We start from the raw sequence: 18,413 nt of genomic DNA on the forward strand, positions 1-18,413 counted from the left end.
AAGTTTGGCTTTTTTCTATTTAAAAAACAAACAAAAGTTTGTTTTTTCAAAAACATTCAACCATTCAAACTTCATAAATTGTGACTCTATGACCTCTGAAAACAATTATTTATAGGAGATATTCTGAATTGAGAGACAACACAGAAGGTACTGAAAAGAAAAATGAGAGAATAAAATGTGATGTTTGTCTTTTATATAAAACAAGACATAATGAACATAAGAGTAAGATGGATAGCAATGAAGGTTTACAAAGAGACCTCAAAGGAGACTAAAATAAAATGGGACCTTCTTGGAACAAGTCTTGTGATACAAGAATACAAGGCTTTCAAAATGGCTGTGACAAAAAACTATAATGTATTCAAGACTGGCTTTAGAGTAGTGATCCTATATTAATATCTTAAAGGAACAAGATTGTCATTGAAAAATAAAATTGAATGTGGACAAAATTTCAACCTGAATAAGCATACCAAATTAGATTTTTTCCCTCAGTGCTGGGGGTTAAACCCAGGGTCTTTTACAAAGGCTAGGTGAGCACTCTACCAATGTAGTATAACCCCAGCCCCCAGATTAGATTTTGAAAACATTTAACCAATTCAACTTGCTAGAATAGTTCAGTGAATATGTCCACAAAGCAATCTGGATATATAAGCCAACAGATCCTTAAAAATATCTTAAAGCCCTTACATACTTTTAAAATAATGCATCTTCATACTCAAGCTATTATAGACAAGAGTAATTAATACAAATATCAAAAACCATCATTGTAAATATACTGGTCATTTTTACACAGCTTGGCAAATTATCAAGTACCTGCTGGTTATTAATTTTCAAACATATGGGAGCCCTGTGGTAATACACATCAAACTGATTCTCTTTCACAAATATGGTATAATGAAAAAATGAATTATTAATCTTCTCTATAATAAATCATTTAACTCATTCGTATTTTTGGCAATGTACAATGTAAACAGTCTTTTGCAAAGAAACTAATTGGAAACTTTAGGAAACATGTTTTATTTACATTCACGTGAAATTTAGGTCATTGTTTCTTCTATAGCCCTATCCTTACATATAAAATACGGCTCTTACAACTATATAAATAGCTAAATTTTTATTTCTTTAAAACTAGATATACAAGCTAGGGTTGTGACTCAGTGGTAAAATGCTTGCCTAGCATGTGTGGGACACTGGGTTTGATCCCCAGCACCGCATTTAAAAAAAAAAAAATAAGTAAACAAAACAAAGGTATCACACACAAAAAAAAACTAGATACATAAATGGATATAATTCATGTACTCACACCAAAAAAAGTTCATTAATCAACCAGAACTTTATAAATCATGGGTATCCAAACTAAAAACTAACTGGAAAGATGAGTGATTTTCAATCAATTAAACTTTTGTCAATTTCACAAAACTATGTCTGCCTCATAGTGATGTCATATGTCAAATTTAAGTTTTATTTTAAATTCTTTAGAAGCTATGATTTGTATACATTTCATTTGTAGTCATCTTGTTTATAAATTAAGAAACAAATTTATTTATAATTTTTTTCTAAATACAAATATGTAGTTGTTATAAATAAACACATAAATATTATAAATTATGTATTCGAAATGGAGTATACTCAGCCCCAAAGAAGAATGAATTTATGGCATTTGCCGGTAAATGGATGGAACTGGAGACTATTGTGCTAAGTGAAATAAGCCAGTCCCAAAGAGTCAAAGTAAAGTATTTCTTTGATATGCAGAAGCTAATCCAAAATAAGGTGGGGAGAATTAATAAAATAGAAGAATAGAAGAAAGACTAGTTAAGTAGACAAAGGAGAATTAAAGTAAGGGAGGAGAAATGGTATAGACAGTAGAATGAATCTAACCTAATATTCCTCTGTGTGTGTGTGTGTGTGTGTGTGTGTACATATGTATATATATGTGTATGTATATACACATATATATGTGTGTGTGTGTGTGTGTATATATATATACCACAGTGAATTTCACCATTATATACATCCACAAGACACTAATCAAAGGGGGAAAATACTGTAACGGCAGAACAATCACTAAAGTACACGGATGGGAATGGGGGTGAGAGAAAGATGGGGAAGGAGAAACACTGAGGTGTGAATTAGAACAAATTATACTCCATGCTTTTATAATTACGTCAAAATAAAGTCTACTGTTATGTATCACTAAAAACCAACAGGAATAATGAAAAAAAAATTATAATTTTTTTAAAGACAGAGTGAGAGAGGGAGAGAGAGAATTTTTTTTTAATATTTATTTTTTAGTTATCGGCAGACACATGCCAAGCAAGCGCACTACCGCTTGAGCCACATCCCCAGCCCAAATCATAATTATTTTTATAAATTTATTATAAATATATAATTGATAAAAATAACCATAAATATTATATATTATGTTTAAAATATAAAATATGTAACATAAATATATAAATTATAAATATATTATAATCTTATAAATATATCTATGTTGATATATTAATATAAAATATTATAATGTTCATATTTATAATATGTACATATATTAATACATGTACATATAATAATGTTTATATATATATAAATATCATAAATGTTTCCTATTCTAAAATCTTATGCTGTAATTTTTTAAAATAATTTTTTAGTTGTCAATGGACCTTTATTTATATGTAGTACTGAGAATTGAACCCAGTGCTTTATACATGCTAGGCAAGTGTTCTACCACTGAGCAATAACCCCATCCCTTATGCTGTAGTTTTTAAGGAAAAAAGGCAAAAAAAATCTATTATAACAAGTAATTGATTTTTTATTGATTTTATTACATAAATGCCAATTATCTGATACCAACTACTGCTATGCCTGTCATCATCATAAATTATGCTACTAATTAATCATGAATATCAAAGTAACACAAATTAGAACTGAATATCCTAAAATAAAATAATTTATTATCATTAAAAAAATCTAACATGGAACTCTGTATAAAATAATGTGATGTGCTGAATAAAGCAATGGACTTCCGTGTCCCAACCACACTCAAAAAATAACCACAGAGTAATATATTATATGTTATGCTGTAGAATGGAATCTTCTCCTATAGGTCCACCAGACTGAAAAAAAAAAATCTATGCAATAAAATAGTAAAGGCAAATGTTAATAGAACTCTATAGAGTATATACCAGAAAATAATAAGGTTCCATGACTTTAAAAGGGGGAAGGGTGATCTACTAGTCCATATTAACAACAGTAACATTGGAAACCAAAATGCAGGACTATGCTTCCTGAAATAGATTGTCATATTTAAGAATGTATTGCCAGAACTAGCAAAGAACATGAATACTTTCCAAAAGTATTCTCTTCTATCCCTATTACATATAAATCTGAACCTTCTAAAGTTGAATATAAAAAGATATGCTAAACTATTGACTACAGAATACTACAAAGTTTTATTGCCATTTAAACAAAGAAGCCATAACAGTTAAATGAGCTCAAGAAATAGGTTTCAGTATCACAAGGTGCCAGCTGTAAAGAGTTATGGCTAATTGAATATGGAACTCCTGCTTAATCAGATAACTGCTCTGCTATTTCCAAATGAAATGCCATTTCCATACCGTCTGAAAATGGTCTGTTTTATTGGTAACCAGAGAAAACAATATAAACTGTAAATAACATTAAGTGCTCTGTTTACCCATTCCAGGCACTGAAGTAGCAGGGGATCCAAGACGTCTCGGTAACACATTTGATGATAGGGCTGGAGTAGCAGTTCTTTCTGGTGGTCCACCAGGGGCTGAAGTGTCCTTTGGTGGTCCAGGAGATACCGGAATTTGTGGAGGAGGGCCCTGATTAGAAGTTGCTGGTGTTGGAGAAAGGTTTCTTTGTACTGCAGTTCGCTGACGAATCTCTGAGAAGTGTAAGTATATACTAGATTGAATATTCAACATACCATATTTGCCAACACCACAAATGACACTTATTAAAATTCTATGACACCAAAAGGTATTCTAGGATCAAAACTACTTGTAATGAGAAATCCATTTTGAACCTACAACTGGACATATTTACACAACAAACCTTGATATATCTACTCATCATCACCTAATTATGTCATGTTTGTTTACAGTAAACCTTCCTAACTATAATAAAAGAAAGTTTGTCAAAATTAGTAGAAATTCCAAATAGCAGACTTGTTTGTTAAGATTCAAAAATAAGAATAATCTTAAGAAATAAGTGACTGCATATATTATGGAATTATGAAAAGAATAAGTAGTCACAGAAATGTTTTTTTAAAAAGTATTCTTTAGGTATCATGCCTATTCTAATTTATACATTCCTAACTTTTTGCCAATATTTTAATATACGAAAAGTTGTATTCCATATGAAGTTTCATCATAAATAAATCTTAACTTTTAATTGTAAAAATTATAAGATTCTCTGTACAGGTCGGCAAATGTGCCAAATCCAGGCTGCCGCCTGCTTTTGTAGTTTTATTGGAACACAGTACCACTCTCTTGTTTACATACTGTCTACAACTGCTTTCAAAGAGTTGAGTAGTTACAAAAGAGACCATATGATTCTCAAAGCCATTTACTACCTGGTCTTTTACAGAAAATATTTCATGACTCAATAACATAAAACTAAATTCTAACATTCCCCATTCCATCTAATATCTTACTTGAATGTCAGCAGTAAGATCTCAAAAAGCCCTTTATAATTTTAAATGCTATGTATCACATTAAATTTTTACAAATTCTGAATTAGTGGGCCGAAACTAAAAAAGTTATGTTTTAATTGGCATGAAGAATAAACATGTATACTTCAAGAAGATAAACAATTTAGAGTTGGATTCAGATAATTAAAGACTTTTGTGAAAGGTTCCCTGAAAGTATAGTTCCGGTGTCAGCTTTAAGTCCACATCAAACTAGTCTATTAACTAGTTAAGGACCTTAATAGTTAAGGTTTGGTTGAAATCTGGCTCTAGCTACATGACCTCAGATGGATTGCTTTGATAAACCTATTTCTTCATAAAATTATGATAAGATTCTTAACCCACAAAATTATTTTGAGGATTAAATAAGATAATGTCCATTCACTAATACCTGACATTTACTGAATAGTGTTTTCACAACTAGGAATTTTCCTTTTCTTTTTAGTTTTTTGCAGAGCTGGGGATTCAACCCTGGGCATTGCCCGTACAAAACTAGCACTATACCTCCAGCCCTTACTAAGTTATTTTCAAATTATTTCAGTGATAATTAGTAGAACCAACAAATTTTCTATTGGTTCATAATTCAGTTTCTAATCAAGCCATTTGCAGTTGCACATTAAGAAAGCCATTAAATGTGCACAAGTTACTGAAATCATATTAATATTTAATAATTTAAATTGTTAATTAAGAAATAAGCCATCAAATACTATAATTTTTAGCTAATTTTCAGGTAAAGCATACCTCAAAAACAGGCATTTTTATTTAGACAAATAAAAATTCAGCATATAATCAAGCTATACTGAAAGTAGCTGTTATCCTTTCACTTCTTCTGAGAATTTTGTAATATTTATTTTTTAGTTTTTCGGCAGACACAACATCTTGGTTTGTATGTGGTGCTGAGGATCAAACCCGGACAGCATGCATGCCAGGCGAGCGCGCTACCGCTTGAGCCACATCCCCAGCCCTCCTTTCATTTCCTAAATAAAGACTTAAGACTTTGAGCATTTACTCTGTGAAAATTAGCACGGACACTCTTTTAATATCAATTGTATGCTACTAAAAGGTAAGGTCTATAACTAATTAAAAAATAACATCATATCTAGTGATTTATAAAAGAGACTTAGCTTAATGTTTCTAAATCTAAATTTAGGCAAAGAGAAAAAATGTTATAGAAGAATCATGAAAGGGAAAATAGTTCTATCATTTTCAAAGAAAAAGCAGGTAACAAAGGTTTACAATTATCAATAGTTTTAAATAGCTAGAAATACAGTGCCAAATCTATACTTGGCAAAATATTATGAAACAATCTTAGAATAGCTAAGATTTATCTACTTTTAGCTACTTGTCATTCACAAATGTTTTTATATAAAAAACAAAAGTTCCTAACAAAGCAGGCATATTGTTTATATTCAGTATTTCCTACATTCAAATGTAAAATACAATCCTCCAAAAGAAAATTATCAAGCAATCTACATCAATGGGGCAAAATATCATAAGGTATATTCCATAAGGTTAATTCTTTACTAGAGAATGTCTGAACATTCTCAATGATCAATCAACAATTCAATAAAAATCATATTTGCTAAGTATGAGGACATGTCTACAATGGCTTTAAATAAATATTAAGCAAAAAAATAAAAATGAGATTTTATAAATCTACGTTATATTAAAAAAAGAAAGACAACAAAGTTTAAAATTATGATAAATAGCATAGTTATGGAAAGCAAACTTGTTCAAACTTTCTTCATTTTAGCTCTACTCTGTTGTAGTTCTTGAGCATGCAGGCTTTTCCAAATTAATGACATCTCTCAGTTTAGTTTTCTCATAATGAGAATACTTACCTCTTATGATTGTTGCAATGAGAAAATCAACACATAAGAGCTTAGATATAGCACACAAAAAGTACTTAATAAGTAGTACTATTAATATTAGTAGTGCAAATCTAAAGGTTCCAGAGATTACAATAGATCAAAAGCTAAGCAATCTAAAATTTCTTTTTTTTTTCTTTTAATATTTATTTATTTATTTTAGTTTTCGGCGGACACAACATTTTTTGTATGTGGTACTGAGGATCGAACCCGGGCCACACGCATGCCAGGCAAGCGCGCTACTGCTTGAGCCACATCCCCAGCCCCGCAATCTAAAATTTCTAAAGCAATTATTTAAAAATACATATAGCCAGGCACACTGGCACACACCTGCAATCTTGGCTATTCAGAAGGTTGAGGCAGGAGGATTGCAAGTTGGAGGCCAAGCTCAGCAACTTAGCAAGACTGTCTCAAAATAAAGGGCTGGGGATGTACCTCTGTGGTAGTGTGCCCCTAGGCTCTATCCCCAGTACCACAAAAAAAATAAAAATCTATACAGAGACATTAATTTAGACACTAAATGTTTTCCAAGTTATTTGTGACCTTGTTAAAAGTGTAAAATAATGATTTATTTAAAATTGAAGTGCAAATAACTCTAGTTTGCTATTAAATAATTCTTGAGATGAATGTTAGACAGTATAATTATTCCTTTTTTTTTTTCTTTTAATGCTGATCTAGGCATCTGCAACAGTGACTTCAATATCAATTCCTGGCTCAACACTTATAGAAATAATCTGCTTAATAATTTCAGAAGGAGCAAATCAATGAGTCACTTGTGGATTCTCACCTGGAAACAATCTCACAAAGCATTTTTCTTTAGTAAGTCTCAAAGTCCTGTTAGGCATCTAGGTGATATCCTGACTTCTCCTTCCACGCACCACTTTCCAAATCTGAAACTGCCATCAAGTCCTGTCAATCTACTCCTGAGTTATCTCTTAACTCATTTTCCCCAGTCAATTAGATTGCTGTAATTTTAGTTCAGGCCTTTCTCTCTTGTCTATATTAAATGATATCCTAACTTGCATCCATGTCTCAGCTTTGTTCTCTCTTCAATCCATTCTCCATGCTACCAAGAAAAAGTGTTCTTAATCTAAAACTCAAAGCCTGGAGCTGGACGTGCAGTTCAGTGGCACAGCACTTTCTTAGCATGTGCCAATTTTGATCCCTAGAACCAACAACAAAAATAAATAAAAATAAATTAAAGTCTCCAGTGGCTTTCCATGCTGCATATAAATAAAGTCTCACCACATAATGCTGTACACAAAGTCTTTTTTTGATCACTTCTTCATATGAACCCTACCTCCCTTTTTCAAGGACCAGGATCTATTTGCAGTTCCTCAAGGTACTGAGTTGTTTTTCTGTCATTGCCCATGAAGTGATACCTTTACCTAAAGAGTATTTTCCCAACCCTGTTCTCATAGAAAATTATAGTGATTTATTGCCTACCTTCTACCTTAGTATAGTCCTTAGAACACTAAGACTATTTATTTACTTATATATACTATTTATTTATTTATTTATACCCCTTTTAACCAAAAACTAATAGGCAGGAACTGCGTCTTTATAGCAGCTGCAAAGTAACTGACAGAGTATGGAATTTTAAAAAGTCTATGAAATGAATCTACTTTTCTCCTGCTTTTTAGTTTTACATTTCTAACTGCATGTTACCCTACATACATGGTAATGAAAAGCAGCATAATGGTCTCCCAAAGACATCTACATCCTTATCCCCAGAACTTGTAAATATGCTGTTACATTCAAGAAGAATTAACATTGCAAATAAAATTGAAACTGTGAATTAGCTGAATCTGCGTTGCCTGCTGCATTGAGAATCTCATCCTAACTTCATTTTAAAAGGCTAATTTCAAGCAGATAATCTGCTAATATTAGGGAACAGTGACCTGTAATCACAGCTATTCAGAAGGTTGAAGCAGGGAGTTAGAGGCCACCCTCAATAATTTGGAAAGACCCTGTCTCAAAATAAAATGCTGGGAATATAGTTTAGTGGTAAAGCATTTGCCTATCATGCTCAAGGCCCTGATTTAACCACCAGTAGAAACAAAAAAAAAAAAAAGAGAGAGAGAGAGAGAAAGAAGGAAAGAAAATTTGCTAATACATGCCACTTGCAAGACTTTAGTTGAGTTTACCTTTTTGTTGTTGATCTGTATTTCAAAAAAAGAATAACATATTTTTGCTTTATAGTTCCTCATCTCAATGTTTCCTTTTTTTGTCACATCATTATACTTCTACTCTCGGTTGTCTTCTTAGCTATCAACTTTAAACAACCTGTACCTTTCAGTTCATCAAGGTTCTATTCACAACATTTAAACAAACTTTGGAAATGCTAAAAAATTCTTTTCTTTTTATTTCCTTCAACTCAACACATTAAGCAACCACTATGACTAAAACACTATGATAAGCACTGAAAAGGAATACAGAGTTGCACATAGAGACAGTAAGCAAAGACAAAACAAAGTCACTAAAAACTTTAATACAAGGTAAATGTCAAAAAAGGGAGCCAACAAAATACTATAGAGAATCCAAGAAGAGGAAGATTAAACCCAACGATGAGACAAAGAAAGCATTCATGGTGATAATGTCACTTGAGACAAAAACTGAAAAATGTGAATAGAAATGCCTTTATTACAGAATGGCAATTATCAAGAATACAAGCAATAATAAATGTTGGTGAGAATGTGGGGGGAAAGGTACACTCATACATTGCTGGTGGGACTGTAAATTGGTGCAACCATTATGGAAAGAAGCATGGAGGTTCCTGAGAAAACTTGGAAAGGAACCACCACTTGACCCAGCTATGACACTCCTCGCTTTATACCAAAAGACTTAAAATCAGCACACTACAGTGACATAGCCACATCAATATTTATAGTAGTTCAACTCACAACAGCTAAACTATGAAACCAACCTAGATGCCCTTCAACAGATAAATGGATAAATAAAATGTGGTATAGATACATAATGGAATACTATTCAACCTTTAAGAAGAATGAAATTATGGCATTTGCTAATATATGAATGGAATTGGAGAATATCATGCTAAGTGAAAAAAGCCAATCCCCAAAAGGCCAAAAGTTTTCTCTGATGTGTGGATGCTAATCCACTATAAGGAGGAGTATAGGGAAGAACAGAAATACTTTGGATTAGGCAAAAGGGAGGGGAGGGAGGGAAGGAAGTATGGGAATAGGAAGTATAGTAGAATGGAAAGGACATTAATATCCTATGTGCACATATTACTGACTACACGACCCGTGTGATCTTACATCATGGACAACCAGAAGAAAGAGAAGTTATGTCAAAATGCATTCTATTGTTATGTATAACTAATTAGAACAAATTTTTTTAAAGAATTTTTTTAAAAAAGAAATATCTTTGTTATTTGTATTAAGATGCATGTGGCAGTTTTTAAATAAGACTCCAAAACCTGCTTTGTCTCCCAACAAATTGGGATGAAGAGTGTCTATGTGCCTTTCCCTTCAATCTATGCTCTGGAACTGCTTGACTAAGAAAAATAAAACTGCCAATTTCCAGAATTACTTAATGTCTATTGAGCTGCTCAATCTGAGAATCTGGCTACTATGTGAAGAAGCCCAAGTGATCCCACAGAGAGGTACATGTGGAGGAACAACATCTAGCACCAACTTTCTAGCCATGTGAATAAAGCATCAGGATGATAAATTTTCCAATAAAATAGCCTCAACTTACCAAGATGAGCTGCCTCCACTCAACCCTAAACAAACTGCAAATTTATGAGTAAAATAAATGAACAAAGTTTTAAGACATTATGTTTTGGGATAGTTTGTTACACAACAGATAAGTATAATAGTATAAACTTGAATTTATTTTATGATAAAGTGTTTTCCAGAATCTCTTTTTAAACATAAACCCCAGAAAAACAGCAAGATATTAAGCATCCTTCCACTTGCCATAAAGAACAAAAAAGTTTTATGATTTTTACTAACTTTCCACATATGCTATAGAATAGGGGTGAGTAAACTCTAAAAACCTATTTATATAAGAAGTTGTAATCCATTTGTCAAAACCATTAGATTTTTCTGCAATACTACAGTTTAGATACAGCTGTGACAGAATACAACTGACTTTTGCTAATTTAATTTAGTAAAGGTGCAAGTTATACATAAAGAGAATGGTATGACTTCCTTTAAAAAAAACAAGATGATCTGTTAAGTATTCATTTTTAGCTTGTTATGGCATCCTCTAATAATCTGAGCATCCTCCTATTTTATTCACTCCTCTTTATAATTTAGTCCTAGAACCTTGGGCACCTATAATAACTATTCACCTCTTAAATTTAAGCATCCTACTCTCAAATCAAACTTGTCTTTTCAACTTACTTTCTACAACCCCCAAAAGATCTGTTTTCATTAGTTATTCATTATGAAGGGGTCAACAAACTTATTATAAAAAGGCCTAAGGATGAAGATTTTAGGCTTTCCAGACCACACAAGATCTAACTATTGCATATTCTTCTTTGCTATTTTTAAGAATGTTTAAAAATGTAAAACCCATTTTAAGCTGAAGAGCCATTTTTTAAAAACTCACAACTTTGGCCCAATTTGCAAGATATAGTTTTCTGGTTCTTATAAACAGCTTTTTATTGTCCATCATCCCCCCTCATGTCCTTATTTCCCTCATGATCTTCTCAAATTCCATAATCCACTGTTAAAATCACTCCCTTGCATGTAACTTCACCTCCCTGTCCTGCCCCTTTATCACTTTGCCTAATTCATTAGTCAAAATCTCAACCCTGGTTAAAATCAACCATCTGCCTACTCCATTCCTGCACCCATAAAGGTGAACATAAAAAAACACAGTCAGGCTTTAAGTTCATGACCACTGATTTTAAGCAGTTTTTAGGGCACTCTGGCACTCCACATCTCTCAATTATTCTCTCACTGTCCTAGGGAATTATTTCATACAGTTTCTTCAAGCTCCCAACTATATCTCCCTCAACTTTATTTACCTTCACTAAGGAATCAGATACACTCAGAAAACAATTCCCTCCACCTAACTATATCTGTTCATGTTCTCAGTCTGCCCTTATTACTCAAGAAGAACTGCCACACTCTCATCAAACCTAACTTGCATATTTGTAAACTATATCACACCTTCTTTCACCTTCTCATGAACAGCTCTCAATAAACTGTCCCCATTCCCTCTTATGTCATCTTTTATTTCATGTGCTCTGGGCCATTCCTAGTAGCACATAAATATGGTATTATTTCTTTCACACAGTATGCTTACCCATGCACACAAAATGCTTCCCCCTCCAGTCATCCATTTCTTCATTCCCTTTCACTCTAAAGATTCATCTCTTTCATTGTCTTGAACTCTTCTACTCCCATCCTTTCTAATCAGGTTCTTGTTCCTATCATTACACTAAAACTGTTTATTCTAAAGTCACCAAGGACCTCTACATTACCAAAAGTATTGATTTTGGAAGTATTTTGAGCAGAGGACTGACATCATCCAATATTATGTCTTAAAGGAAGCTTAATGTTTGAGAAGAAGCTCCAAAGAGCAAAGATGGAGTCAATAATAGAAAAAGCACCAAAGATAGCTTGGACCATGGTTAGTAACATTGAAGGTATTTTCTTTTAAAAAATTAAATTTTCTTACTTTAAAACTTAATATAATCCCCCTAACCAGTTTAAAGTAGATTAATACATCAGATTTTATATATATGTGGAAAGTCGAGCTCAAAATATTTCCTGAGGGGCTGAGGTTGTGGTTCAGTGGTAGAGCACATGCCTCGCGTGTGGAGCTCTGGGTTTGATCTTCAGGGCCACATAAAGATAAATAAAGGTACCTTTTTCCCCAAATCCTCGCCAACACTTATTGTTGTTTGTATGCATAATAGCTGCCATTCTGATTGGAGTAGGATTGCAAATTGTTGCATCCAATATGGAAAGCAGTAAGGAGATTTCTTGGAAAATTGGTAATGGAACCACCATTTGACCCAGCTATCCCTCTCATGGGTCTATACCCAAAGGACTTAAAAACAGCATACTGCAGGGACACAGCCACATCAATGTTTATAGTAGCACAATTCACAATAGCTAAACTGTGGAGCCAACCTAGATGCAGTTCGTTAGATGAATGGATAAAAAAAAAAATTGGCATATATACACAATGGACTATTACTCAGCAATAAAAGAGAATAAAATCATGGCATTTGCAGGTAAATGGATGGAGTTAGAGAAGATAATGCTAAGTGAAGTTAGCCAATCCCAAAAAACCAAATGCCGGATGTTTTCTTTGATATAAGGAGGCTGATTCATAGTGAGATAGGGAGAGGGAGCATGGGAGGAATAGATGAACTCTAGATAAGGAAGAGGGGTAGGAGGGTAAGGGAGGGGCATAGGGTTATTAATGATGGTGGAATGTGATGATCATTATTATTCAAAGTATAGGTATGAAGACACGAATTGGTATGAATATACTGTGTATACAACCAGAGATATAAAAAATTGCACTCTATATGCGTAATAAGAATTGTAATGCATTCCCCTGTCATATAAATAATAAATAAATAAATATGTTATACCAAAAAAAATGATAAAAACAATAAAACTTAGGTATAATTCTTTTAAAGTAGAATGGAATTGTGATAAAACTTATAATTTTTTTTATTGTTTTTTTTTTTAAAGTGGTGCTGATGATCAAACCCAGTGCTCACACATTCGAGGCCAGCACTTTACCACAGAGCCACAACACAGCCCCATAATTTAGAATTTTTTAAAAGCTAAGAAAAAATTCAAAACACTAATTTATTACTATAACCCTGGAAGAGTGAGGCACACTAAAATAATACACCACAGAAGATATATTTTTTTAAAAGAAAATAACAATAGATTATAACCTTCTTACGATCAAGAAACATGTTATATTCATCATTATATTCCCCTGGGTTTCTGAACATGAGTTATGCAATTTTTTTAATAAATGATTCATTCATATTATAACTAAGTATTAATTCTCCCTAAAATAATATCTGAAAGCAAACAGTACCAAAGGAATCCAAACCAGTGAGACCAACAATGATTTCCCATAATTATAATGTGACATCAGAAGAAAAACACATATTTGGGTTTCAAAAGTTTCTAAGGAAAGGTGAGTTTAGATTCTTGAAGTAACTTGTGTGCCTAAATACTAATAAATATTTAAGGATGTTAGTAAAGGAAATCACTTTTAAAAAAAGTACAAAAATAATTTTTTAAAAATATCACATTTCTAAAACACATTCATCAAGGTTACTTTTATTTATTCATACTGTATCTGACTACATATTGTGAAATCAAAATGTTAATTAAAATATTAATCAAAATGTTTATTATCTCACAGTTATCTTTTCCCTAATATGAAATGAGAACACTTAAGATATGCTGTTTGCAAATTCCAAGTATACAATATAGTATTGCTAATTACAGTCACAGTGTTGTACACTAAAGCCCTAGATATTATATTCACCTATATAATGAAATTTTCTACCCTTTAATCCTTTATCCTCCATCTCTTTCCCACTCTGGGAAATAACTCTTCTGTTCTCTACTTCCAGGAATTCAATCAAAAAATATTTTTGAAAAATTAAGACTAGATATAGAAAAATTCTTTAGAAATTATGGAAATCTGGTTTGTAGGCCAAAAATCTTTTTTGATGGTTTCTTGAAAGAAGTATAAATTGTAGAAAAATTTAAACTATAAAAATAGAAATTTCACTGCAAGTATATCCACATAATTTGTTTTAATTATAATGTAAACTTTTTTTCAAAAGAGACTCTAAAAGAAAACAGGCTAATATTTTTATAAAACGAAATCCTACTAATGGAAGATAGAAGGTGAAGGTAGAATTCTTTCTACATATCCATGTCAATTCGAAAACCTAAAACTAAGACTTATTTAATAACCATGGATTTTGTGGATTTTATTAGGGGATTTACTTTTCAAAGTTCTACATGCTTTATAACATTACAAATGAGCACAATTCTAAAGAATTGTAATTAATTACTATAAGAATGGCAGTTAAATTTTTAAAGTAATATACCCTCACATTGCAACAAAAGCCTTACAAATTCTACTTCTATATTCTTAAGAAAAGAACAAGAAAAACCAACAAACTCAAAAATACCTTTTCACATACCAGTCCTAGAAATATTTTATGTAGCCACTTAAAATTACTTCTAAAATATTATAAAACATTTACTAGGGTAATACTGATGACTAATACCATGGTACCAAAACCTCAAAAAGAAAGAGCTGCATTGTGAGGAATTTTTCTTTTTTATTTTTCCCATTTCTAATTTTTTTTTTACTATATAAAAGTGCCATTTTAGAAGAAATTCCAAATTTTACAAAATATTCACTATATTCTTCAAAAATAAATAACAGTGCTGGGGGTGTAGATCAGTGGTGGAAGATTTGCCAACAATGTGCCAGGTCCTGGGTTCACTCCCCAGTACCACAAAAATAAATAAATTAATCAATCAATTAATTAAAGAATTAAAATGTTAAGTTTTTCATAACACATTTCAAGAGATTATTATCTGAAGAAGAAATCTTATAAAATATTGGTGAAATTAATTACTCATTAAATTTCAAAAGGTTAAAATCAATTATATATTTTAACCTCAACAGATATTCAAAATCTTAACTGACCAATATAGTCCCACAAAAATCAAACTGAATTACAATGATTGCCATCTACCTAAGTTATATCTCAAATTACCAAGTATAAATTAACATAAAAGCATTCTACATGAGTTTTTACACACCACCAACACACTTATGAACTCACTTGGGTAAATATGGATCTTTCCAACAGCAGCAGCAGTTTCTACAAAGCTATTTACCTTGTCCAGGTCTTGCAGTTACAGCTGCTCCAGCAGATGGCGGCTCAAACTCCTATCAATTACAATAATGTTATTATAGTGGTCTATCATATTGTGCATCTTATCATAAAATATTAATGATATCACAGTCTTACCTTTGCTTTCTTTGAGTCTGGATCAAACCTTTCGAGAATTAATTTAGCTGTCTTGTAAGTTTCTTTTTCCATGACTTCTTCAAGCTACAAACAAAAATTTCCATAAGCTGTCACATTTTAAAACATCCACACTACAATTTTTAGAAGTTCTATTCAAAAAAATTCAAGTGCCAGTCTCAAAACGAAGGGAGCTAAACCCCCACCCTATTTTTACTTAGATCTAGCACATAAAATATCCAGATAGAATGAAAGACTTCCTGAAAATAATTAAAATCTAGATTTTAAAATGGCTTCTAATCTCTAATATGTTACTTGTATTTAACAGCTTTACTGCAAGGAAATACCAGATATTGCTAATTGTTTACATATAATGAGGAGAATAATTACATGCACCAACTTCAATAATGGAATGTGCAAAAATCTATCAGCCATCATTATTGGAAGTTATTAGACATGACAAGCAAATGACAGGCAATTCCTCAGATTTATTTCCTCAAAGCACTTAATGCTATTAATTTAAAGAAGGTCGTTAGCCAAGAGCTTTACAAAATAAAATCTCTGTGCCAATTAACTGCTGTCAGCATCGATTTTAGATTATTTATTAGTAGAAGCAATTAACTTGCTGCAAATGCAGTGAAAACTTACTAACTGGGAGAACAGCCATGGAATTTACTCAAATGACTTTAAAAGCTAAAACCTTCCCCATCCCCCTATTTTTTCTTTTTTTAGATTCAAACAACTTTAGAAGAAAAAACTGAACACAATTTAAGTAAAAATTATATTGAATTCTATGTTTACAATATAAACTATAATTAAAATAACTTCATTGTTATAAAATGTTATTAACAATGTACTCCAATTCTTTAATATCTTAATTGATGCATAGGTTTAATTTTAAAAGCAATCACTAGTATCATTTAAAAGTAATCACTGGTAAAGTATGGCCCAACATCAGAAAAAGTTGAGCTTTAGTTCAAGAATTCTTGAAAGAAAATCTTAAAACACACTAAGTGTTAATTGTCCTATCCAATATTCTTCATCTTTGATTCATGACAAATATGCCAGTTATCTTACACTTCACATTAACTGGTCAAATTAAGAGTGCATCCAAAAGAATCTTCAACTCAGCGTATTAGGGAACATGTTAAATCATATAAACGTATTATAATGATGAAAATAGTACCTGCTTACTCTGATTTTAGTTTGCTGTTGAAATTGATAATGTTTTTACTAATTCAGATTTTAAATCACTTTCTAGTGTCATATAGGAGTATTCCACATCTTTTCTCTTTGTAGTCTCTTCTATTAATCTGTAGCCTACTGAATATTCAAACACCAGCAAATATTATTGAGTAATATAAAACTTTAACATTTGAAACTAGGACTAGTAAAGTTAACAAACCTACACAGAATCATATGCTGAAATCACCAATTTATAAATTTATTTTTGCTTCCAAATTTCTTTCATGAAATATCATTCATAGGATTTACTTAAATTTTATCATGAATATAAACTTATAAATAGTTATTTGCAAGAATGACTATTAGGAAGAGACAGGGCCATAAAAGCCAGACTAACCACTAAATTGTGCTACTTCTCCTTGACATGCTTCTGTTCTACACCCAAAAAATTTAACATTAACCTGCAGCATTTCTTGCTCTTGCTTTTAAATGACATTTGTGGATTCCTTTGAACAAGTAATATCTGTATTTAACTGATAAAACTTTAATGTCAAAAATTATAACATTTTCCCCACATTCTCAATTTCTTAAATGATTTTTCTCAAAATTTACAACATAAATTTCCTGACAAATGCCAGAGAGGAATTACCACATAGAAACATTATTTTGGAAAAAGCATAGAACATTCGTGAAATCACTTAAAGAGGTTAATTCTGAGTTATGCATTGATGGATCTTGACTTTGAACTGTTTTGTAGGAATAATCATGGATATAGAAGGATTATATATTGCATAGATTACTTAGTGATTAAAAAGGAAAAACCAAAATTTTTTAAAGAACCACCAAACATGTGAGCAGCAAAATGTACAGACCCAGACTTGGGAACTTTTTAGATAACTAAAGATTAATTCCTAGCCTTATTTTCATTAGTAATAAATACTAACATTAAGTTCTTAAACTTTGAGACATAGAAATATTACTCATTTTTCTAAGTAATTTAACTTTTTAATCAACTGACCATTCATATTCATCATTACAAATTATACTTTCATAAATTTCAAATATCATTAACAAATCTACTCAGATTAAAAAAAAATTCATCCCTTAGGAAATCGCCTTTTTTTTTTCTTTTAAAAGAGAGAGAGAGAGAGAGAGAGAGAGAGAGAGAGAGAGAGAGAGAGAGAGAGAGAGAATTTCTAATATTTATTTTTTAGTTCTCAGAGGACACAACATCTTTGTTGGTATGTGGTGCTGAGGATCGAACCCGAGCCGCACGCATGCCAGGCGAGCGCGCTACCGCTTGAGCCACATCCCCAGCCTCCGGAAATCGCCTTTAATAATGTGTCAAGTAACAATGTAAACTCATTAATTTTATTAATGAAAGAGAAGGATTGGGACTTTGATAATTTTAGACCGTTATTTTTTAATATATATTTTTTAATATCTTTATTTATTTTTATGTGGTGCTAAGGATCAAACCCAGTGTTTCACAAGTGTGAGGCAAGCGCTCTACCACTGACCCCCCAACCCCAGCCCCAATAAGTTATTTTTCCTGCAGGTATTTCAACAATAGAAGTATATTTAAAACCATAAGTATAGCATTTAAACTAAATATCCATAAGCAAAAATCAGTTTT

General features: G+C 31.8%; 1 protein-coding gene across 2 annotated transcripts in view; it reads right to left on the reverse strand.

Moving 5' to 3' along the window:
- The window catches only part of Lnpk (lunapark, ER junction formation factor), a 72,453-nt gene that overhangs the window by 21,518 nt on the left and 32,522 nt on the right, over window positions 1-18,413 (reverse strand). For both annotated transcript variants that reach the window (XM_005324624.4, XM_005324625.5), the window contains exons 7-9: window positions 15,596-15,679; window positions 15,462-15,513; window positions 3,689-3,901 (exon numbers count right to left, since the gene is read on the reverse strand). In XM_005324624.4, coding sequence (XP_005324681.1) covers window positions 3,689-3,901; window positions 15,462-15,513; window positions 15,596-15,679 — 349 coding nt within the window. The remainder of the gene's footprint in view (window positions 1-3,688; window positions 3,902-15,461; window positions 15,514-15,595; window positions 15,680-18,413) is intronic.

Source organism: Ictidomys tridecemlineatus, chromosome 7, assembly GCF_052094955.1.
Source record: "Ictidomys tridecemlineatus isolate mIctTri1 chromosome 7, mIctTri1.hap1, whole genome shotgun sequence".
In the NCBI taxonomy this organism is placed as follows: domain Eukaryota; kingdom Metazoa; phylum Chordata; class Mammalia; order Rodentia; family Sciuridae; genus Ictidomys; species Ictidomys tridecemlineatus.